At 39.4% G+C, this 25851-nt stretch overlaps 2 protein-coding genes across 3 annotated transcripts in view; one reads left to right on the top strand and one right to left on the bottom strand.

The window, feature by feature from the left end:
- The window catches only part of bmp6 (bone morphogenetic protein 6), a 55106-nt gene that overhangs the window by 18807 nt on the left and 10448 nt on the right, over positions 1-25851 (top strand). For both annotated transcript variants that reach the window (XM_040126709.1, XM_040126710.1), the window contains exons 2-4: positions 9671-9863; positions 21793-21941; positions 22148-22345. In XM_040126709.1, the coding sequence (XP_039982643.1) occupies positions 9671-9863; positions 21793-21941; positions 22148-22345 (540 nt within the window). The remainder of the gene's footprint in view (positions 1-9670; positions 9864-21792; positions 21942-22147; positions 22346-25851) is intronic.
- Positions 16809-25851, bottom strand: part of txndc5 (thioredoxin domain containing 5) — a 44205-nt gene continuing 35162 nt past the window's right edge. The window contains exon 10 of the mRNA XM_040126712.1: positions 16809-18269. Within this exon, the coding sequence (XP_039982646.1) occupies positions 18243-18269 (27 nt within the window). The 3' untranslated portion in view covers positions 16809-18242. The remainder of the gene's footprint in view (positions 18270-25851) is intronic.

Consider the following 25851-nt stretch of genomic DNA (forward strand, 5'->3'; position numbering starts at 1 on the left):
TTTGCAAACTTCTGATGCTGAATTTTTTGGTGAGAACACAGGGAAGATTTTCTTCTTATGACTCTTCCATGAAGGTCATATTTGTGCAGGTGTTGATGAACAGTAAAAAAGTGCACCACCGCTCCGGAGTCTACTAAATCTTCCCGAAGATCTTTTGCAGTCAAACAGGGGTTTTGATTTTCCTTTCTTGCAATCCTACGAGCAGTTCTCTCTGAAACTTTTCTTGGTCTTCCAGACCTAAACTTGACCTCCACCGTTCCTGTTAACTGCCATTTGTACCTGAGGAAACAGCTATCTGAAAAAATGCTATCTTCTTATAGCCTTCTCTTGGTTTGTGCGTATTAATTATTTTAATTTTCAGAGTGAGAGGCAGCTCACGCTGAAAATGAAATTTACATCACATGGCCTTTCCTAACGATAATTGTGAACAAGCCACAGACCTAACAAGCTAATTAAGGTCTAAAAACCTTGATAAAAGTTATCTGAGAGCTCAAATCTCTTGGATACAAAAAACTTTTGTATGGTGCGCCTTTCCTTTTTTCACTCTAAAATTTTACAAAACAAAAATAATTCACTAATCTTGCTTAAAATGTTAAAAAGAATTTTTCACTTTTAACTTTAGGCCTTTTGGAGATCAAATCATCTTCTACTCACTTAACTACTTAACAGAAATTTTGACCACGGGTGCCCAAAATATTTCATGCCACTGTTCATGCTCTGATGATGCTTATGATGTTTTTATTGTAAGTATGTGGCGCTCTTTCTTACTTACTGCTTATTCTAACTTCTTATTTTTATCCACACAATCCTGCTGGAAACATAAAACAGCACTTCCTGTGCACCAGAGGAATTTTCCCAGGAAAATCACCCCTCACCTTCTGTTTGAACAGTAAAGTTACACGCTTACATGAAGTGTCTTCAGGTTAAATCCCCGTCTTTGCAGAAAACAGACATTTAGGTATCTAACACTGTTGCAGATTGTTACTTTAACTTGCTTTTAACTTTATCTTGTGATACACCTGGACACATCATCAGTGATGTTTCCTGGGGTCATCAGGTGTTTTGGGTCTTTCAACAATCAGACACCCTCACCCAGATGACCCAGCTGGGGTTGATCAAGCCCCGGGGCTTGTGTCCAGATGGCACTACCCCACCCATGGCTCTTCTCTCCTGATCCACAACCACCTTGAACCAGATCTCCCTTGTACTCCCGGGCTTCCCTGATCAGCTGTGTGACCACGCCTTTGTGCTCCAGACACCCCAGCAACTCCGGGAGCCCTCCTTTCTGGACAAAGGTATCAATGTAGGAGGTTCTAAGGAGGTAGTCTGTAAGGCACCTGGCTACAATGCTGAAGAATATCTTTCTCTCAACACTGAGCAGTGAGATGGTTCTAACCTGATCAATGATTTTCGACTCTTCCTCCTTTGGAATCCACACCCCTTCTGCATACCTCCACTGATGAGCTACCTTGCCCCTCCTCCAGATCACCCTCAGAGTCTTCCAGAGCATGTGGAGTAACCTTAGGCAGTTCTTATAAACCTTGAAAGGTACCCCACTCGGTCCTGGGGCTGAGCTTGTTCTTGCCTTCTTGACCACCTCCTGGACTTCCTTCCATTTGGGCTCCTTCTTGTCGAATTCCAGGAAGGAGATATTACTATCTTTGCAAACATATTTCTTGGCTGTTCTCAGGTGTATGTCAGGAACATATAACAGTAATCATTGCTTGTAATCCAAGTGTTTCTTTTTATTCTACGCTTTGACATTCACATCTGTACCTGTGCATATGTCAGTGCCTATATGTGTGTAACTAGTATAACTGCATGTATGTGTGTCAAAAGCTTTTATAAAATATCTAGAAGTGTGTGTGATCGTGTGCTTACATGCATAAAACAAAAACTGTTGCTCTTACCAGTGGCCCTTGGCTGGTACTGTGGGACTCAGTGTGTCGGCTTTGATACTGGGTCAGTGGAGAAGATCAGAGCACAGGCTGAGTCTCCAAAGACACACACATACTCTTGCTCAATGCTAATAATGACTCCCAGCGGACTACAAGCCCCTTCCTCTGTACCTCGACCCCAGGAGTTACCCTGCCAGTTGTCTATAAAGACCCAAAACACTCAGCAGAAGGCTGAAACAGGTCCTGGTGGCAGCCAAGCATAGTGGCAACACCTCAAGCAGCTCACACCACTCTGGTATGTTTGTGAGTACTGTAAACTGTCAATATTAATCTGCTTGCAAAAATCAACAGCTGTACCCATGTGTTATCTTTCCACACTGCATCAATGGTAAAGGTTAAAGAGTTTGTAACCTAAAATCTGACTTGAGCCTCTTAAAAATGACTATTGTTTACAACATTAAGATTTCCATACATTTTTCTTTTTTAATGAAATAGTGGCAATGTGTGAATTGTGATTGTGTCAACTGCAAAAGTTTCCAAAGAAAGTCAATCTGTCAGGCCAAACCCTTAATTAGATGTGACTTTGGAGGAATTAACGATAAATGGAAGACATGGACATATCTGACTTATCCTCAGAAAACCATCAAGTCTAGGAGAAAAAACAGACAGATTATGGACTGTAATTACATAAACACAGACGGATTTGTTTCATGCATTGGACATCCAGAACATTTTTTTTATTGGTTTAGCCATCCGCAAAGTCTCTAATGTGTACAGGTTCTTAGTGTGCAGAGATTAAATTGATGGGTGTATGTGAAAATGTCTGCTTTTTTTATTCTCTTTCCTTTCCCTGAAACATTTTTGTGTTGTCTCTCTCTCATAGCTTCTCCTTCACTGTGATGCATTATGGGTCAGAAGAAATAGTAAATTACATATTTAATTAGAAAGCAGAGATTTTTAAGATGTTATTCGAGATTCAGTTTTGGCATGCTTAATGCATAAAACCCCCACAAATAGTGGTTTTTGAGAAGATACTGAAATGTTTGTTTTAAAGCAGAGCAAAACTCAAACTCTTATTTTTTCAGCTACACTGGCTTCTTGTTCCCATGGTAGTTCAACAAGGTCATTGGTTCCATTCTTTAATAGGAGTGTTAGTGAAATGCCTGCTACAATGACAGTAAACCAGAGTGTGAGCATTTAACCTGACTCATAAACCAAATGTCAACATCGACTCTTATCCTCTATTCAGAGGAGAGGCAGAGTAAAGCCTGGGTTGTGTGTATTATGAGACAGAGCTGGGCTGGAGGAAAAAGACTGAGTGTGGCTTACAGATTTGAATTTGGGCTAGAAAAGATAATTTCAGTAGATCCATATCATGAGGATTTTGCACCTTGTGATTAACAACCAATGATAACATTCAGTACCAACGCAGGAAGGACTATGTTCTCCTGGAAAATAAGGGTGTGGAGATGAACTTTTGTGCAGCAGATTGGAGTTCACCTCCTGTAACAAACCTGCAATTAATATTAGAGCTTTTATTAAGCATAACCATGATCTTTCCTTGACCTAAACCTTACTGTAGTTGCCATGTGCAGATATTGTAGAAATGGAGAATTTAAAAAATGTTGGCATGCAAAATAAAACCGGGTTTCGCAGAATCATCAGATATTGACGTTTTTTTCTGGCGATAGGGTTGAGAATATTGGTGAGGAGGACCGTGCAAGACTCATTCAACTCCTTAAATTACGCAATGCAGGTAACTTTCCATTGCTACAGTAGAGTTGTTCCTACAGTCTCAGTAAATATTCTTCTGCAAAATTAAGGTGCCATGTCCTATGGAAATTTTCCCTGGCAAACTAGTAGCTTGCTTTTGTGTATTCTATTCTATTCTATTTTTATGCACCTGATGCACTTTAGAGCAGCTTTAGAGCAATGAGGATGGTGGTGCAAATAAAGCCAAGCCTTGTAGCACAAAAAACATAGACCTGGTTTAGCATGCTACTGTGTTAAACCCATCTATAATGTTCACTTACCTTAGTTAATTTTACCAACTATGTGTTGATGAAAGGCAAAAAAGTATTTTGGCAAAGGAAGGTGGTTGTTAGTTGTTTTGCTCTGTGGTTGTGGGACATGTGCAAGAAAACAGTAGGGATTTGATGCAGACATACGTTCACCAGCTGTCTCTCCAAGGGATCTGTTCGATAGCATCAGGAGTGTGAGCTAAAGCGCTGACCACTAACCACAGAACAAGTCAGCCAGTCAAACACCGCCAGGCCTCTCCTGCACAGTCCTACTTTTTCTGCTTCAGATCCAAGATTTGAATTTGTTTGTCTCCCTTCCTTCCTTCTTCCTTCTTCCAATTATAGGTTTCATCCTACTTTCTACTCTTTTCTTAGTCTAAATTTTACATTAACCTCCAAATTTTACTGTTGCATCTTCACAAACTGTGTTTGTTGTATGCATCTCAGTTTATGAAAAGCCAACTTGTCATGCTACAGTGTGTGTAATTTCACATCTTCCAAATCTGGTTTGTAGAGAATTGAGATTTTTGTCCCCAAATAATGCAGTTAGTTCGACACTAATGCAGATTTGAATTTTTTATACGTTTGCAGTTAAATTATGTATTGTTCATAATGTATAGTATTTCATAATATATTCTCTTATCATATGATGAAAATTATCACTTTTGTGACATGGACTGTTTTTCCATTTTTAGACTTTAATGACATAGACTGACATGTTGGTAATGTTCCGAATTTTGTATTGAGTGCTGAATCTCAAGTCATATTCACAAAACAAGATTATAAAGCATGACATATATACTAATAATAACTCAGCATGTGCAGACTGTGAATATAAGGACCATATAAACACATGTGAAAGCAACAATTCCCAGCATCAGGTGGGTTGTGTGTGTCTGTGCTTGTATGTGGGTTGCTATAATACCTACAGCAGCAGGCACAGAACAGCCGAGCCACATGTTGCGCAGGTGGAAACGAGAGAATAGCCCCTATGAAAGTGTAAATCTTGGTCTCTTTCTTTCTTCTTTGTCCCTGTCTCCATCTCTCCTCCTTTCATTGAATCCCAGACATGTCTTTCCTCTGTTTTTGTTCCTTTGGTCTCTCTAGCTTACTCTCTGTGACAACTGACTTCTTCTGGTCTTGTCATCCTATCCACTTTTCCCCATTATCTTATTCCCTGGTGTCATTTAAACTGACATAAAATTTTTGTTATATTGACATACAATTATGCTCTCTTGCTGTATTCCAATTCCATTCAGTTCATCCAATTTTATAAATCAGTCATTCACAACAAACTTTCAACCACAAAAAACATTCACCAGTCCATTTCTATTATCATTTGTTGCTCTTCGTGTTTACTCTTAATCTCTTTTTTCTTTCTCTCTCTCTCTCTCAAAACTTTCATTCATATATTCTCAGTGTTTCTCTGCCTGTATCAGTATTCAACCAGTCATCATATACTCGCCTCTCCTCTCCTCACCTGTTCTTACTCACTCTCTTCTCTTCCTTTTGTTTCTCTTTCTGTCTCTTCTTTCTTTCTGTTTCTCGTAGCAGATTAAATCACCCACAGTGTTAGTGAATCATCAGAGAATTTCCCCACTATTGTCTGGTTTTCTGGTTAACCTTGGCTGCCTGGGTGTGTTTTTGTATGTGTTCAATTGAGAATGAAAGAGAAAATAGTGGACTCATTAAATGAAAATTGACTTGTCATTTTTCATGTTTTTATGTATCTATGAGTGTGGTAAAAAAAACAACAAAGCCATTTATTACACCTACAGATTAGTATTCACACACGTATGACACATAAACACTTTTCCTGCAGTTTTCATTGTACACTGTTTGTACCACATCGCTAATATAATCACTTTACCATATTTAGGATCACTTTGATGAATTCCACCCTGAATCATCCAAATGTAAACCCCTATGTTCCTATCTCAAAGTCCACATCATGGTAGATTAGCACAGAGGTTACGCATCCAGTATGAAGACTTCCCTTTGATTTTAGATGCAAAACCAAATTTCAAGGCTGAGGAGGTGGAGAAGCAGCTGGAATTTCTCTTAACGCTAATAGTGTGGCTGCAGAGATACTTTGATATGAGACTGTAGCTATATTAATATTCCATAGTTTTATTTGTTTGTCTTCACCTGGATGTTGTTCAAAATGATTCTATTCTCTGAGAATAGAAAAAATTATTGATTTTAACTTTAACAGGCTGATGAGTTGTTAAGTGAGCTCAGGAGTGTCTTGAGATTTTGTTAGAATGTGAAGGGAATAAATGTTAAACGAAATGTGTCCTGTGACTTTAATTAAAACCTCATGAAATGAGTGCATACATTTTTTACCTCCATGAAAACAGTTTTCTTCCTTGCCAGAATTTTTTTCATTCCTTCCCAGTCTGGATTGTATCAGGTCTTCTACCATTTTTCAGGAAATGCAAAGTATAAGAAGTCGTTAGTTGAATTCTATGACCAGGCTGTTAATACCCTTGCTGCTTCACTGGAGCTGGTTACTGAAAGACTATGGAAATACTGGACAACTCCCAGATTGTGTGTGTGTGCGTGTGCTTGTAACAGGCATGGTCCTGGCTACACAAATGGCTGTAAAGAAGTCAGTGGAACGCATTTGCTGCATTTATATAATATTGCACGAACTAACGAGCAGCCTACTGGGGAAAAAGTCAGAAATTTCGGTGAATTTCTCACAGCTACAATATCTCCAACTTCGCAAAAATATTTAGAGTTCTCAACAAACCTGTCATAAAATGTCTGCAAAGCAACTTTTGTTGGCAGTTAAATCATTACAATGGATTCAACCAAATGAAAAGGAGCAATACACTGTGTGTACAGTATTTTCACTTTTTAATGTACAGCTACAAATATGTAACAAAATAGGTAATTTAAGGTTGATTTCCATTTATCTATAAAGCTAGCAAAGGGAAATTCATCCTGGAATACTGCTGAAGGCTCTCAAATACAGAATTCCGGCTTTTTAGGACAGTTGTCTGATATTTTGTACATTCAACATACAATGCAAAAAAATGTAATAAATATTTGATACATGTGGAACTCTTCCTGACTTTGTCACCACCTACAATAAGTTTATCAAAGGATTTTTGTGCCCAAAAGCCAGTAGATTCCTAAATAGGAATTTAAGCCCTGGGGTGTTGAGGGGAGTGTTGTAAAGTCATTTAGAGTACCATGACCTCTGCTGAAGGCCTCCACAGACACTCACAGAAGCTTAACTGATCTGTCTATCCTTCAACACAACAAAACTATATCACACACAGCTACTGTGACATCTGTGTATGTGTTTGTTTGTGTGGGCAGATTGTTAACATGATGAAATCACTATCACAACAGATAAAAGTCACATCTGATAGCAGTCAAGGTGACTGTGTTTGTGTTTGAAGAACTGAGAAGCAAAAAGGGCTGAAAACTGAGATGCTTCAATTATAATAATTTTTTTTCACCAAGTCACAGCACACACATTTTGATTTTCCTCAGAAATGCAATGAAGCCAGAATGTCATGTCTTCCCTCACTGCCTCAGTTTGTTACTAGTAGTATATATGCAACTTGGAAATGTCCGTGGATAAGGGGAGCTTTGACCTTCCTAGGTGTGGGTACAAGGTGGGGCTGGCACTTTTGGGAGAGTCTGATTGGTTCCAGTGTTCCCAAATCAACACAATTTTCTCTTCGGCTGTGACTCAGGGAAGAAAATGTGTCAGTGGTCCATTTTGGGTTGGTCTCTACATTATAAAATTACTAGAAGGTTTTACCAAGCCTGGCTCATGTACAAAAGTAAATTCTTGTTACCTCAGGTCTCACCTTTAAAAATATCCAAATCTTCAAAATAAAATGAAATATCTGTTAAAATAAAGTAAAAATATTGTCTTCAAAGACCTCCTTACATTTTTTGACTGCCTCCGATATGTACTGTCTTAAATATGTCTGAAACTGCTGGACACAAACTAATTATGAAGACGTGTTGAGTTAATGTAGGAAGGAGGAAGAATCCAAGATTTTTCTACTGGACAACATGCTGTCATTTACTAAGTCATGATCTCCATCCAGGCCCCCTGCAATCTGTAGGCAGTGTGTAAAAGAGAGAAGGCAACATTGATAAAAAGAGACAGAATGTGTGTATGTTATCTCTCCTACTAAATTTCCTTCCTTATTGTCCTCTGAGGTCTCACTTTTAAAGCAATAAAACTATTTGTTCTACTAAGCAAGCCAGGCTAACTATCTTAAGATGGACCCAGACTACAGAGTTTTAAAATCATAACTGATTTTGAAATTGGGTTGCATCAAGCACAGTCTGGCTAGCTTAATGCTGCACATAACTCTGTATAAAACTGCAGCTTGACATTTTTACACTTCAGATTTTATGTGGATTTAACAAATAAGATATTGTTCTAATGTTCTAATTAGTGAATTTTATGGTTCTTGGTAGGTGGATTTTTTTATCTTCAGACAGAACCAGCTAGCCATTTCCAACAGTTTCCAGCAGCTGCTGGCTGTAGCTTCATATTAAGTGTACAGAAATGAGAGTTGTATCAATCTTCTCATTTAACTCTTGACATGAAAGCAAATGTGTATTTCCCAAAATGTCAAAGTAATCCTTTGGCTAAATTCCTGCAGGCTTGAGCAGCTGCAGCAGTAGTAGTAGAAGTAGAGGATGTAGGTAAATGCATGATGTTGGACATCTACGTATGTTTGGTGCCACTGCAGGTGAAGAACTGAGATGGTAGTATACATCCAGCTATTTACCAGTCGGTCTGAACTTACAGTCTGGTTGTAATACCGCAACCTGCTGAATCTCACTACACTGAGTGGAAACTAAAGTAGAGATTATACAGCGTGTGTACAGTATGTGTGGTAGAGTGTAGCATTCAAGAAAGTATTTAAATCAGAGAGAAGTGTAATGGAGTTGTGTTATAGGTACTCAAGCAATTAGTAGTTTTTGTACTCAAGCAACTACTTTTTTGTGTTTTGCAGAATATTGCACATATTTGAGGCTTAGCATTTACTGTTCTTGTCTGTATGGATATTTCTGTACATGACCTACTAATTGCATTTGACATGCTCCTCTTTATTCATTTCCCTCTTCTTGCTCTGTCTGTCTGTTGATTAATGAACTGTGCAGGCCCTTTGTTGTGGGAGAAAAACCTCTGGCGGAGACAGGAACCAATTCCCCAGAGGGCACATTGTCATTATGGTGCATATTGCACTTAAAAGCGTAGAAGGGAATATTTTTGTAGGTTTTTGTCATTTCACGCTGTCAGAAATACTTGCAGAATGTCTCTAGTTTGCTGCCACTGAAAAAAATAATGGGTTTTTAGTTTGGACTAATGATAACAGGGGTTTATTTGGGGAAACTGGAAGCCATGAAACCTATTACAACTTAAGTATAAATCCGGTGATCGCTTTAAAGGCTTCTATGGTTGAGCTCAATGCAGCATCTGTTTTGTAGAAAATGCATCATGAATGTGAGACAAGCTATTGAAAAGGCATTATAAAACACAAAACAGGTAATACCGTGGATGGCATTTAACCGATCTGTAAATACAATACAATCATGGTTACCTCTGATGAAAAGGAGTAGAAATATTTGAATAACAATATTTAACTTCATGTAGAGAGAGTAAATAACTTTAATTTGTCTCTGTCTCTATTATCCTTCCTGTTTCTTTTCTTTTTATGGATAATGGTATGACGCTGCGTGTTTGTGTATGTTTCCATCCCACAGTGGAGTACGACAGTGAGGTTTCTCCACAGCGGCGTCACCAGAAGGAGTTCAAGTTCAACCTCTCACAGATCCCCGAGGGCGAGGCTGTCACTGCAGCTGAGTTTCGGCTCTACAAGGAGTGTGTGAGCCGGACCTTCCGCAATGACACCTTCGTACTCAAAGTTTACCAGGTGGTCAAATTGCACCCTGACAGGTAACACACACACACACACACACACACACACACACACCACACACACACACACACACACACACACACACACACACACACACACACACACACACACACACACACACACACACACACACACACACACACACACACACACACACACACACAGACAGTGATGAGCTTGTATCAGGAAGATAACAGGTTTCCCTGCATCAACTGAGAAATGCAGGATGGGACTCTCACTTCCCTCAGTGACCTCTGCTAAACCCTTATTTACCCCTAAATAATTTTCTCAAATTATTTTTTTGGTTACGCTGTAATTAATGCTTAAATTACTCACATTGAGGTGAAATATCAAACCTAAGATACCATGATTTTTATGACTGAACCCTCAAGTCAAATGGAAATTTTCTAGATGTCTTATAGTAATGTAGTTAGTTTATATTTTCTGTGTCATGTCAAACATACTACAATCATAGTACAATCAACATAATACATCCCTCAAGACACTGCTTGTTACATTTTAATATAACAAGAAATCTTGCAATTGCTCAACAATCAATTAGGAAAAGGAGTAAATAAGTAAAAAAGTAATAATAATAATAATAATAATAATAAGTGATAATAATAATAAATACACAGTTAGTGATTAGGAAAATGTACAAAATGGAAATGTGCAAAGTAGATTAGTAGTAATTTAACAGTAAATTAACCTTAATGTGCAATGGTAAACTGAATGAAAGGTGTAATGTGGGTCAACAGTAAATTAATCCTAGTTTAACAGCAGAGTACTGATAGAAATGTGCAGAAAGAGGAGGAATTGTATAAATGGCCACAGGAAGGGACAACCTCATGGTGTTCAGCGGAGCATTTAGTCACTCTGAGTCTCTGGCTGAACGTGCTCCTCTGGTTAACCAGAGCACTGTGTAGAAGGTGGGAGACACTGTCCATGATCCGCGACCACATGCAGAGGGTCCAGCTCCACTCCCAGGACCTTCTGAATCACTTCGGTAGTGTATGTTGGTGTCAACCACCCATAGGTTACTGCCCTAGCAGCGTAGAAAATGGTGCTGGTCACCACAGACTCATAAAACATTTGTAGCATGGTGCCACAGATGTTGAAGGACTAGGGCTGTCAACAAATATTATAAATTCGATTATATAATTGAATAAAAAAAACAAAACAATAATTTGAATGTAAAAATGAATATCCAATTGTGAAAGCACTTGCTAAGCAGACAGTCGCGGTAGTGCTGTTTGCCTAGTGTGAATGCATTGACTGCTTTGCATGACGGACAGAGTCACAAAACATCACTTTCATTGTTTGAAAATTAAATGTAGGTCAAGCTGAATCGAACAAATAATTCAACAACCACTGTGTGGTAATGATGGCTGAGAGTTCACAATCCATTTTGGCTGCTGCGAAAGTGATTTGCACTCCAAGCAATCTAAAAAGACCCGTTTGGAAATACTTCTGATTTTGGTCAGTAGATGGCAAAATTGTGGAGCCTCAAGATAAAGTTGTGAGCAAGCTATGTAAGCTACAGTTAACCTACCATTCTAGCACTAGAAATCTGAGGTCACATCATTAAAATATGCACCCAAAGTTATGCTACTTGTTGTACTGGTATTTCCTCTTATGGCCGTAATGTGCAAAAATAGTATTTCGAATGGTTTGGAACTATGTGTTTTTTTTTAGAAGGAATAATTGAACTTCATTTTTGTCTGAGCCCCTGCAGGGAAAACAGCCAACTCTGGCCCTTCTTAAGAGAGCCACAGAGTTCTTGGTCAAGTCCCGGTTTGCTGTCCAATTGGACGCCGAGGTATTTGTACTCCTGTACCATCTCCATCATCTTTCCCTTAATGGAAAGAAGAGTAGCAGGAGTCCCGGATCTCCTGAAATCCACCACCAGCTCCTTTGTTTTGCTGATGATGAGCTGCAGGTGGCTTAGCTCACACCACTCCGCAAAACTGTCCACTGGTACTCTTGACACATCCTCCCCGATATAACCACCAACTGCAGAGACCTCGGAGAACTTCTGCAGGTGGCAGGTCTCCATGTTGTAACTGAAGTCCGAGGTGTAAAGGGTAAGGAGAAAAAGGGACAGGACGGTCCCCTGTGGAGCTCCAATACTACTCACTATTGTGACTGACACACAGTTCTGAGGGGTGCACATACTGAGGATGTTCGGTAAGGTAGTCCATGATCCAGGACACCAGAGGATCATTAACCTGCATAGAAGTCATTTTCTTTCCGAGGAGGGCAGGCTGAATGGTGTTAAAGACACTGGAGATATCGAAGAACGTGCCTGTCCAGGTGGGTGTAGTTACAGTGGAACTGGTAAGTGAAGGCATTGTCCACTCCGGCATCCGGTTGTTAGCTAAACTGCGGGGGCTCCAATGAAGGCTTGACCAATGGACAGAAGGAATCCAGGACCAGGCTTTCAACAAGTTTCATGATGTGCGAGGCCAATGCTACTGGCCTCACGCATTGTCCACTCCGGCATCCGGTTGTTAGGTAAACTGAAGGGGCTCCAATGAAGGCTTGACCAATGGACAGAAGGAATACAGGACCAGGCTTTCAAAAGCCTTCATGATGTGTGAGGCCAATGCTACTTGCCTGTATTTGCTGGCGGCACTGGGACACAGGGACCCCGCCTTTGCCGGGCGGGGTCTTATGAACACTCCTCACCTGGTCAGCAGAGATGGTCAGTGGGTTGGAGTTGTCATTGTTGCTGGTTAGTTTATGATCAGAGGTCAGTGTGAGGCTGCATGTCGAATCTACTGAAGAAACAGGTCAGCTTATCGGCTCTGTCAGTGTTCCCATCTACGGTCTGACTGCTGGGCTTGTAACCAGTGATCGTCCTCACACCTCTTAAGACCTCCCTTGTGTTGTTCTGCTGCAGCCTCTGCTCCAGCTTCCTCCAATATGCCTCCTTTCCTTCTCTGATATTCACTGACAGTTGTTTCTATACCCTTTTTACTGCCTCCCTGCTTTGATGTCTTTGGTAACCCAGGGCTTGTTGTTGGAAAGCAGTGGACAGTTTTAATTAGAACCAAGGTGTGCACACAGAAGTTGATGTACTCAGTCAAAGAGTCTGTCAGTCCATCTATATCCTCACCGTGTGGCATGAGAAAAACATGCCAGTTGGTGCATTGAAAGCAGTCTTGCAGAGTGGCATATGTCTCATCAGACCACCTCCTCACAGTCTTGATGGGGGCAGGTGGATGCATGACCAGTGGTCTGTACTTGGGTTGAAGGTGGACCGAGTTCTGGTCTGATCTTCCAAGTGAGGGAAGTGCAATTTTGCTTTAGGCCTCTTTAACATTAGTATACAGCAGATCAGGAAGTCCAAAAACTGAGTGAAAGTGGGGAGAGTCTTGGCCAGCGTCTAGTGACTGAAGTCAAAAAAGATCATGAAGAAGGCACTGGGGTGCAAGGTCTGGAGTCTCGTGGTAAAAGAGTGGATGATGTCACACATGGTTGCTGGGTTACTGAAGGGGAGAATATAAACAACGACCAAGATGGCATGTGAGAATTCCCTGGGTATGTAGTATGAGCGTAGCCCCACAGCTAACAGTTCAATGTCTGGGCTGCAGAAACATTTCGTTACGATAATGTGAGCATGGTGGCACCATTGTCTTTTAATACAAGTGGCAATCCCGCTGCCTCTTTTCTTTACACTCTGATTCATTCCTGTCCGCACAAACCGTCTGAGAGCCTTCGATGGTAGCAACAGGATTTGGAGTGTCTTCCTGTGGCCATGTCTCTGTGAAAATTGAAACACTACACTCACAGCAGTCCCTCCTTTTATACTGAGAAGTAGAAAAAAAGAAAAGAAATGCTACAAGCCTCAAGTTTACCCTGAAAAAGACCCTTTTTCCTCATCTCATAGTCTTTCTTCTGTGATTAACCAAATCAGTCTTTTTGCCAAATCATAGTTAAAGAAACGTTTCTGTTTTTATCTTACTAAACAAAATATTGGCCGGTTCCCAGTAGAACACACACACACAAAAAAAAGGATATTGTATCATTGAGATGGCAAACGAAACAAATCTGTTTGTCCTCTGTCAGACTGATGGTCCAGTTTCAAACACCAAACACCAAAACTCAACTGGACACATAATGATCTTCTTAGATAAATTACATAAAACATAATTCTTGGGACCATATTTTATCATCCTAGGTGAATGCAGTTTTCAGTACTTCAGCATGACAAATTTGCTATCACTGGAAACTCTGGGATCTTGAGTGAAGTCTCCTTAAAAAGTTGTATGGCCAAGCACTGTTAAAATACACACAATATGCATGTGCATTAATCCACGCTCAAGTGGGTCCAGTAGGTTTGCTGAGGTGTTGCACTGCGGTTGAATCAACAAGTCAACAAGAAATAGGGTGTTAATGAAAATAGCAAGTGTGCTCAGTTGACTTTTTCTGTACACAAAAAGGCCAGGATTATGATTTTAAAAAAAGCTGCCTCTCCCTGTGTGTTTCTCCCTGTCTGTGTCATTCTCCCTGTGTGTCACACCAACTCTGTGCTCTTGCCTTGTTTATAATGTAAAATCTTGTAGGATGTCTTCATGAAATAGCAAAGCCTCAAATGATATCTGCAGGAGCAAACTAGAGGCCATCTTGTGATGGGATCACACCAGCGGCAACACCTGTCAACATGTTGATGTTCCCACCAATGAGTAATCAGTAGTGTTGAAGAAATCACTTAAAGTCCTGTTCCAAAGTGTGTTGTAGTGGGGTTATTGGTATACCGGTATACCGGTTATTGGTATACCAGTATGTAAATACAACAGTAATCAATGGCTGGGATGTGGATTACATGTAGGTGCTGGGGTGTGGATAGATAGTTTACAATGACAATGAATAACAAGATCAGGGGGTCTGGCAGACAACTGGCAATAACAAAGGAGTGGCGGGATCAAAGGGCCAACACTTCAGGGGACAGGAGACTGCCTGCAGACATTGCTGATCAACCCACTCTACCAAAGTCACATGCAGATCCGAATCCCCAGATTAACAGCAACCACACAACAAAGGATGTATATTCCTCATCAAAGGATGGTCAGAGAACAAAGAACAGCAAGTCTCTATTGGTATTTTTCATCTGTAGTCATTACTACATTATTACATGAGTACTCAGTGCTCATGGGTTGGACCACACCAAACTTCGAACTAGGCCAATATTTTGATCTCAGCTACACACCTGTAAAGTTTCGTGACTGCATCTTGGTCTGTCCACAGACAGACAGACATATAAACACCTGCCAAAGTTCTCAAAACTGCCTCTGTGGTAGCTCCTGCTACAGTGGATGTACCCAGGACCACATTTTGCCATGATGACACACACACACATGTTTGTACTTCTATCTTTGTAAGGACACTCATTGACAAATAGGGTCAAAAGTATGGTAGCTGTGTATCATCATTATATCTGAATGTGTAAAACATTTTCTATACATTCAGATGTGTGAATGTGTAAAAAAGGTATAAATTAAAATTTTTAAACGTATACAAAATATCTGAACAAATAGATTTAATTTTTGAATCCATAAGGAGATCTATAGCTGTGCTATTTTTGAACAAATGAAAAAGATTTGCAAAGGGTTGCAGTTACACATCAGATTTGAAGTTCTATCTCTTTGTGGATGAAGAAAGTTTACACAGAACTCAATTGTATGTGTGAATCCCAAGTTTTAAATCTACAGGTGCAAACAAAATGTATGGGTATAAGTACTTTTGTCCCACATTTGACACTTCCTCATGAATAAACAATGGGGATGCTCAGATTAACATATCATTTTGTCACTTCAGTGTCCAATCAGGAATATCATTTTGCTATCCAATCGTGGTGCCAGGGGGGCAAGCCTTTCAAGCAGTTTTTCCTGCAGTCTGCCAAGGGGTCAATTGCTTGCGCTATGACACTCAAATAAGATCATGAATCAATCAAATCAGATAAACTCCTGATAAATATACTAATATTAACTGAAGTAACTCTTGAGACCAAAACATTGAAATATGAGTCTACAGGAGGTGGAAAATCAAGTTGAGCTCCTGAATCTAAAATTAGGACAGTAGTTCAGTCAGCAATGAAGAGAACATTTTTCGCCATGATGGTTTGCAGAAATAACTAGATTACTGATGTCAGCCATATGCTGCTAAACATGAAAAGTGCCCTGAAACACCCCTGTTATGATTTGGCGCTATATAAATAAAATTGAATTGAACAATGAGCTTGGTGTTGAATTATAAAGGTTTGCTATTTAGTTGATATTTTGCAGAGATTAGGTCCACCTGATTCCCCCAGTGTGTGTCACGTAACGTTAGCAAGTAATACATGGACAGTGTGTGCTACATGAGTAGTTCACTGAACATAATACCCTGGCCTGTTTAAACATTCATTCATGTAGTCTAATGTGATGGTTTGGTAGACTAATGTAAACACCAAGAATCGCAAGGACAGCAATACAACTGGCGATATAGAGTAGAAAGGCAGTGAAAACAATATAATGGAGGATTTCCAGGCATAGCACTAAATACCAGTGTGGCATTAGCTAGATATATAACGACATTGTTGTGTGACACTTGATGGCTGTTACTTGCATCTGTTATGTGCTTCACATACTTGATGAAGATGGTCTCCTTCACATCTGTCATTGCATCTCTGCCGTGTTCACTACATCTTTGTACCATGTCTCCAAGCATCCCTCAAAACATGCTATCCAACAAGCTGGCTAAGATTGATAATCCCCTGCAGACAGCACAACCACACTCCTGAACAGTTTTGGGAAATGGGACATCATAAATCCACTTGAGGAAGAGGAATACCTTTAGGTGATGTAGAGATGAATTTCTCTGTTGCCTGGAAATTTCAATGATTTTTATTATTTTCTGCCTTTCACAAAAACTTGTATACTAACCAACCAACCCCCCCCCCCCTCCTCTTTAATGCCTTGCAGACCCAGATGGTGACTTGAAGAGTGCACTGATAACCCCTGACACTTCAAACAGTGGAGTTCTGGTCCCTGAATTTGAGTCACCACTCTCTGGAATGCCAGCAGATACTATAAACCATTTTCTACACAGTTGCATGGAATGAGAAAATGTTCTTTAGTACCACTCATGGTACCATTTGTGCATGCTACCATTTGTGTGTCAAATTTCCCAAATGTCAAGCATATAATTTGTTTACATGCATTTCAGGAAAATGCAACTCTACTAAGAACAATGGCTGGGAACGTGAATTGTATTCATGTTCTATTTAGCACATGAACATTTTTGCTTCATATGGACAGAAATCAAGCTGGATGTATACTGGTTTATAGTGCTTTGGTCTGCATGCAGGTAGTGTGAATATTTGTGCTTTCAATTCACTGTAAGATACTGTGTGCTTGTAAAAGGCCAAATTGTGTTACCTTACCCATCTCCATGCAGTTACCCTCATCAGCCACAGTATAGTGGTTTAATTTATAGTTGACATTTAACTTTCTGCACAAACCTGAATGCATGTCTTTTGCAGAACGTCTTTCATGTCCCTGTACATAACTACATAAATGCCTGTACCCTGTATAGTCAGATACCTGACAAGTGGTTTATTTTTATTTTTACATTTTTGTATAATTGTATACCTTACTTTTTTCTTAATTTGAATTTTTTTTTTTACCTCATCTATGTTAAGCTTTTTAAGCTTTGTTAAGCTTGCTGTGTTGTACTGTGACAAAGTAATTTCCCGAAGGGGACGTAACAGTTTGACATAAAACAACAAATTGCATCAACATTCAAGAATATCTTAAAGCACCTTTTTACAAATACCTTAAATTTTCCTTCTGACTTTAACCCATCCTAACTATTTAGGAGAAGGGGTCAGCCACAGTCTGGCACCCAGGAACCAAGCTTTAGCTTTCATGCCAGTGCCCTGGTCAAGGGTAATGGCAGGCAAGTTAACAAGATCCTACCTACGGCAGCTTTCAGAAACAAAGCGTTGTCTGGTCACTCTTTGATGCTACCTCCAAAGAAATACTCTGACATCGCCAAATGGGATAGACAGTATGTGCAACATGGTGAAAAATCAACCACTAGAGCAATAAAATGGCCATGTGTATGTGTAATAAACATTAAAAACATTAACTGTAAAATTTTTTAACTTTAATAAAATTTGCTAAACTTTGTAACTTGCAATCAATTAATCATGTCCATGGTTCTGTCTGTCTGTCTGTCTGAATTGAATAAGTCCAAATCCCGTTTAACTGATGCTGATGGAAATTTTGAGGGCATCTTCAAAGTCCTGGTATGTGGAGAAGTGGCCAGGCAGCCAGAGACACTGGAAGCACATTTGGGATCGTGGAAGATCCCGCTGCACGATGGGCACCTCCCAAACTTCCAAAACTTCATCAGGTTTTTGCAGGTCTCTGCAGATTCTTGAAAAAGTAAATAAAAGTAAGTGCACAAATAAAGGTTATTTTTCCAAATAACAACTATACCAGCCCTATCATTTACCAATGATGATGTCGGTAGATATTGGTATAATATATGATATGATATTAGTAGAGTCCTTTCTCTGCACAATCCATGCCCTTCCTCATACTAGTTGGCCACAAACCAATGCAAAACCAATGGGAGAGAGCTCTTGTTTGTACAAGCTGACCGAGACACATGGAAATCTACTTTGTGTGCCCTGTGGAGTTATTTAGTGTTAACTCCTTGTGACCCATTGAGTCTTTAGGGGGAGATAAAAGGTAAACAGCAGATGTCAAATAGAAGTGATATACATGAGCTGAAAGGTGAAGATTACTTTGAGATACATTGAGATGTGTCTAAATTTTTTTTAGTCATAAACTTGTCATAACATGGTGTTTTGGTTAGAGTGTGTAAGGGCTTAAAACATTGTGATTGAAGTAAATGATGGCCAATCCCAAGCTCAATTATGTGTCAGATCCCTGCAGCAAGTTTTGACTTGACACCAAAAAGCTGATGCAAAACTGAACCACTCAAATAAATATATAAATAAATAAAATAATAATGTCAAAAATCCTTCCAAAGTACCACAGAGCAACCAAGACGGCGAAGAAGACCCTGAAGATGTTTGAACATGAACAAGTTTACCATGAACTACATGGTAAATGGTTTGTGGACACGCCTATGACAGTTGGCGATCACTTGTAATCGTCATCTTTTGTAAGCACTATCACTTTACAATGAGCTAATGTCTTGAGAAACATCTTTTGACCAAAACATCAACTTTTTTCAAAAAAACAATGCAGAGGTGGTAAGTGTGTGCAGAAATTGACCTTTTTCTTCAGAACTAGTTTAATATGATATTAGTATCTGCACTCTAGCTGTAAAACTGAGCCACCTGCAGCCTCTGAAAGGCAGTAATGTCAGCCAATATCAACAAAGAGATTGTGGGTCATAGCTGGTTAAAGTAACATGACGTAGCGTCAAGATAGCAGCTCGTTCAACTAACTCAAATAACGTTATCTCATAATGGACTCATAAAAACCTAATTTCTGCTCCACAGTGGTAACATTATCAGAGAATGCTGGCAATTTTACCATTTAACAATGAAGAGATTAGTTTATTATCATTCATGTACACGTCCCGTAATTAGCTAACGTTAGGATCATATTTTTTATTTCCAGATAGTAGTTAACCCAATTTACCATGAAATCGCAATAACAAGCAGTAAGGTAGTAGGTATAGTTACAGCCAAAGACTCAACAAAGAAGGCCCGCCACACTGTCACCATGATTGGATAGCAAAATTATATTCCTGATTGGATAATCAAATGATATGTTAATCTGAGCATCCCCATTGGATATTCAGGAGGAAGTGTCAAATGTGGGACAAATGTACCCATAGATTTGATTTGTACTTGTAGATTTAATTTATAGCTGTAAACTTGGGATTCAAACATACAATTGGGTTCTGTGTGAACGTTTTGCACCTACAAATGATAGATGTGTAACTGTAAGCCTGATGTATAACTGCAAAACTTTGTTCAAATCTTCTTTATGCACTTATGTAAGTAATGATTAAATAATGGTTTCACAGAGGTTTCACGGTTTATACGAGACAACAGTTTAAAGTCTTTGTTGTTGTTTTTCCCATTTTCCGCCTTTTGCACAACTGTACTTTTGGTATTCATCCAGTCAGCGGGGAGCCGATTAACTTTCTCATGCCCCTCCTTTCCGTAAAAACCTGACACCTGTTTTGACTCCAAGCCGTAATGATAGTGCACTTAATTAGCCTGACACCTTTTGTACTTTTCATTTGATCAGGGTGGTTTTGCTAACAGTAGAGAAGGAATGTGAGGGATTACAATGCCAAAAATGTGGCAGGTCTGACATCATCTTGAGAGAGGGCAGTTTGGTGCAAATCCTGTTTGTTTGTAAGTAATACAGGAATTAGAATCTCCTTCTTGTATGGAGAACTTCTGCAACCTTTCCTTCCAGATGTCTGACATACATATTGCTTTAATAGTCCAACTATGCTTTTTCAGCACTTCAAAAGATGAAAGCACACGTAATAACCAGGCCGGCTGTCAGCTAAACTCTCCCACCTTTTGTTTTTAACAACAATCACTGACAAGACTTTTAAAGGAGATTTATTTTAGTAAAAATACAACTTTGACCCTTGACATGATTATTCCAGTTCATTTAAGCAGTCAGTAAATAAGAAGTTTTACAGTAGGCTCTCAGTAGCCTTCACCCTGCAGGCAGTTCTCTGATGGACCCCTGCCATCAGTCAAGATGTGTTTGTGTGTGTGTGTGTATGTGCGTGTGTGTGTGTGAGAGAGGAAGAACAGGGTGAAGAGGCTCATACCAAAACCATCAGAAACACTCTCATTAATGATCAATAAAGAAAGGCTGCTAATGCATGACTGCAGGGGATTCTCCGAACACTTGGATGTTTGCGAGGCTTTGATGTTGGCTCTGGAGGAGGGTCTGACAGACCCAATGCTGTGTTATTACTACTGTAACAGTGGGACAGTGGAAGGACAGGCCTTCTTATCGCTAACACACTGTCTTTTCCTTACAGGTCCTCAGCTCTTTTTTTAATTAAATACTCCATAGTTCTATTACATTTGTCTTTTTCTTCCCGTTTGACAAATTGGTAGTTAAAATTTACTTAAAAATCCTGGTAGCAAAAGCCAACGTGCTTACTAACTAGCTTGGCTGTTTTTAAACTTTACCTAACCAAATAAACTAGTCAACTTAGACTGGTTACACTGCATCTTTTGTGGCAATACGTGGGTCTTTTCTTTCCTGTTTGAAACAATCCTTTCTAAGGCCTGATTTCATTCATACGGTATATTGTAAATTATGTTAACATACCTCTCTCTCTGTTTTATTGACTGTGGGCGTATATCTTTTGAAAAATGTGCTAACCTAACATGCTGAATTTGGCATGATTACTGTGACTTTGGCATCTGGGTTGCCAGACATTTAACTATGGAGTCAAAAAGTCTTAGATATTTGTAATATTCTCAAGTTTAACTAAGCCTTTTTGATGACTGTAGTACAGTGTGATAGTTGCCCAAAAATGCAACCTTCAGCTTAAGAATTTTGACCTTCAAAATCTTTAGATGTTAAAAGACTCAAAGACTTAAAATCCTGGTAAACAAATCTAACATGGTTACTAACTAGCGGTTAGAGTGCATCTTTTCCAATTATCCCTAAATTAGGAGGCTTTATAATATTTGCAAATTTCTCACCTATTCATCATATTTTTCATTAGATGTCTATCTTACATTGCAAGATGTAGCCAAAAAGGTTTTGGTTCTTTAACCATCTCCACTCAGTTTGACTTTTATAATGATATTATTTTATCCCTCAGACTACTTTTTCTTCTGAGAAAAGTTTATATAGTAAAAAAATAATTTCATATATTATTTTTAAACCAAGCTATTTTTCTTTTGTATCATCTCCCATGTTCTCCCAGAGAGGCAGACTTGTTTCTGCTGGAGTCTCGCAGCCTGTGGGCAGCAGAGGAGGGCTGGCTGGAGTTTGACATCACTGCCACCAGCAACTTGTGGGTGATGAGCCCAGTGCACAACCTGGGCCTGCACGTCAGCATGGAGACCAGCAGCGGTATGGGATAATATGAACAGAATTTCATCACAAAAATCCATAGCTGAAAGAAAATATTACATTTTTACCTGTTACTAGTTTAAATAATTATATTCCTCTCAACAAAATAATCATAACTGAAGACAGAATGTAATTTAGGCAACATGACAACCATAGTGGTAAATCTTGCCTTGTGGAGTTTTAAGATGCTGTGCCCTCTCAAACAGGTCAGAGCATCAGTTCTAAGGAGGCAGGGCTTGTAGGACGTGATGGTGCACTGGAGAAGCAGCCTTTTATGGTGGCTTTCTTCAAAGTGAGTGAAGTGTACATCCGCACAGCCCGCTCCACTGGCAGCAAACGTCGCCAGCAGAATCACAACCGATCCACACAACCGCAGGAAGGATCCAGAGGGATGGGCCTGGCAGGTCAGTTTTATGTCAACTACACGAACATTACACTTTAACCAACCTCATCACATAGTGCAACCATGAACACAATCAGACACAAAACCGACCTCAGCCTGACCTCACTACAATCAGTGGATGGGTAGCAATTGTTTGAACTCTGGTTAAAACTGTTGTCTTTGAGACACTTGATAAATTGGACCTGACTTCAGCTGGATCTCTCCAATCTGCCCCCATCGAACCAAAATCCTAGCCCAGGGATGATGTCCAAAATCTGTTTTTAGTGTAGTTTCTCTCTATGGATTAAGTGTAGTGCAGTAATCCTGAAAGATGCATCTTGAGTAGGGAATAACGTTTTTTTCATTGTAATATATTTGGGCTGTAGTCAACCAAAGAAAATCTTGTTCGACTGAAATAGTACCTAGTCTTCAACCAATTGATTATTTGCGGTGGAAAAAAAAATCTGCACATTATCCCTAGATTAACTAAATCAGCCACAGTGCACGGAGTGCACTCTACCTGTTAGCCTTGTATTTGCAGCATATTAAATCAGTTTAACCTAATTATTTTATAGTGAAATGATAACAATCTCAAATCGTACCTGCATGCTCCTGCCCAGATTCATATGATTTCTGAAAACAGAGCTATATCAACTTGTGATCCCAGCACAAGAACTACTGAGGAATGTACACTCAAAGCCTCAAGCATAAAACATGAAAGTTGATGGAGCATCCTAACGCAGACAAGTTAGCCTACCGTTTTTAGATCATATGCCATGTTGGTTGTTGAGCTGTGATATGCAAACTGCTGTTTGCAAAGTTTGCCCTTTACTTTTTGGTCATCCATTTTAACAAAATGCAGCAACACCAATGACTTTGACATGGTGTCACTTAGTTTGGAGCCAACTCAGAGTAAATGTTCATAAACGTTAAATAAGATACACGTATAAGTCTCTGTTAGGTTGGGCGAGTTCAAAGTTTTGAAAACATCCCCTTGACCATTTTCACAGGTAGTCTGTCCCTCCCACCACCGCAGTAAATAACGGATTGATGTGGCTCTTGAAAGTAACAACAGTGATTGTCCGATCAATGAGTATTTGGTCGGAAAAGAGCATATTGTCCAACCGATCAACCAGTCGACCAGGAGACTAAAACCTACAATATATAAGATATGTTACTTATGAAGGGGATTGAGAGTTGGATTGGGGGTTTGGCTTTGAATTTAAGATAAAAAGACTTTAAAGTAAAGATGGGAAAGGTTGAGTATGAGATAGATAGGTGGTGTTGGAGTAAGAGTATAGCAGAGAAAGAAGTTTAAGAATTTGGGTTCAAAAATTTGGGACAAAATGAAAAATAATATGTGTATGATCGGAAGAGAAATAGTAGACAATGCTTTAAAAATGGCAGCGACACGAAATCGTGAACTATATAGTGAATATATTAAAAATTTGAAGATATAGACTTTACTCACCCTCTGAACCTCCTCATCAGTCCTCCCCGCTCCTCTTCCTATTCTGCAAATTTTGTAATGAGCAGCTATAAGCCTGGTGTTATGAGCTCTGCAAGATTTTCAAATTAAATCAAACCCTAATCCAGTCACCATTCACCTGCTTTCTAATTCTGGCCAGAATTAATAGCTCATAAAGCTAAGATGCTCCTGTAAGACTTCATTGTGCGACTGCACTACTGCCTGCTGTTAATATCAGTCTGATACCTGGCTAATTTGACAGTTGAAGCATCATGTTAATATTAAGCCTTCATAGCTCAAAGCTTTGACTCTACTATGTACCAGAGCAGAGCCCTGTATGGAACAGTAAATAAAATATCCCAAGCATTCAACCAACTCTATTATTTTAAATATTGGTGATATTTCTAAGAATAAATATTATCAAAGTTTTCTTCCATCCAATGCCAACGTTTAAAAAAAAATGTTGCATATAATCTCTGCGTATGACAACTACGGTGGTTTAGGTCAGGGAAAGACAAATAAAACATTAAGTTAGGTTTAATGAAAGATCATTGTTGTAGCTTATTAAAAGGCGAGCTTGCCACCTCTAACAAAAATTGCACACTACTTCCTGTGCTGGTACTGCACATTGGCATTGGATGTAAATTGTGAGGTGCCGAATTGTCCAACATAGACATAATTCCTATGGATACTGGACTGTAGGATCATAACATTATATAACTTAAATCAACTTAACTTAAACTTCTCAGGAAATACTTGTATAGTCTACCATGGATTTATGTCAGAAATGTCAGCCTGAAATCTTGGTTATCTTGGTTCCATAAATAGAAAGATAGGTAAAACTGATTTCAGGAAAGTTTACATCACACTATAGTCTACATAGCACATAATATTGCTATTTTTAACGTCCCATAAGGCTTTGTATCTGTTAACCTTCAGGTAGCCAAAATTGTTTGGCCCAAGTTCGGCACACCTGTTTTCTGGACTTATGTCTGACTGTCATTCCAAGTATACTTGTGCTGATTCCGGGGGCTTGGACTCTCTCAGTGATAGCCACAGTGCTGCTAACTGAAGCTGATGCTTAGCCCAAAGAGGCTTAAGTCTGCACCCCCCAAACCTAGATGAATCTGGGTCATAGCTGGCTAATTTTTGGTCCTCTGGTACCTAAAAACACAGCCACAAATGACCCAACTTGGCTGATTACCTGGGATTATGATTTACCACTGCTTTGCTTCTTCTGCTACTGTATTTAATGGCTCTACCACCTGTATGGCATACAGACATATTTGTAGGAAAGCTGGGGTTTTTTTTTTACTGCTACTCTCTAAAAATCCTTTGCTGGGATTTGTTGGCTTTATTTTCTGTTTGTTCAGAGCACCTTTAATTCCTTTCTCACTAGGTTACACTGCGCTGCTGTTAACAGAAGAGGTTGTAAGTTGAATTCCTGCAGTGCTTTTCAGCAATTGCGTTAGATAAAAGCTTTGGCTAACGTAACAGAGAACAAAGACTTATAATTTGTTACGTTAGAGGACAGTTAGAGTGTACCACACGTTCAATTTTGGCTCCAGACCTATACTCTCCTATACCCAGCTCTCACCTTTGGCTTGAGATTTCCTAAAATTTCTTAAGATTTGAAGTCAAGATATTTTGAGATGAGGTGATACTGGGGTACACTTGTGAATCAGAGGGCTAACATGCACACCATGTGCTCACAATGTAGGTTAGCGTTCCTGTAATGGATGTCATCTCAGTACTCTTCCAGTATATAAGGGAATATTTATTAGGGAATATTTGTTTCAAATGTAAATTCACAATTAATAGCTTAGAGAAATAGTTTAATGCTATCATATATAACAATCTGCTATTCAACTACTTTTGCAAGCAAATTCACAAGGTAGTTTGACTGTAGTCTGCTTTTTTGTCTCAGTCTTTATCAGGAAGATGAGAAAACTTCCTGCAAAGTGAATCTGCTCAAAAAATCTGCTCTAACAAGGACAATCTGTTAAATATGTGTCCTGGAGGACTGGACTTTATGTAACCCAAAACATCAAGACCTCTCC

The sequence above is a fragment of the Xiphias gladius genome, chromosome 5 (genome assembly GCF_016859285.1).
Source record: "Xiphias gladius isolate SHS-SW01 ecotype Sanya breed wild chromosome 5, ASM1685928v1, whole genome shotgun sequence".
NCBI classification, from domain to species: domain Eukaryota; kingdom Metazoa; phylum Chordata; class Actinopteri; order Istiophoriformes; family Xiphiidae; genus Xiphias; species Xiphias gladius.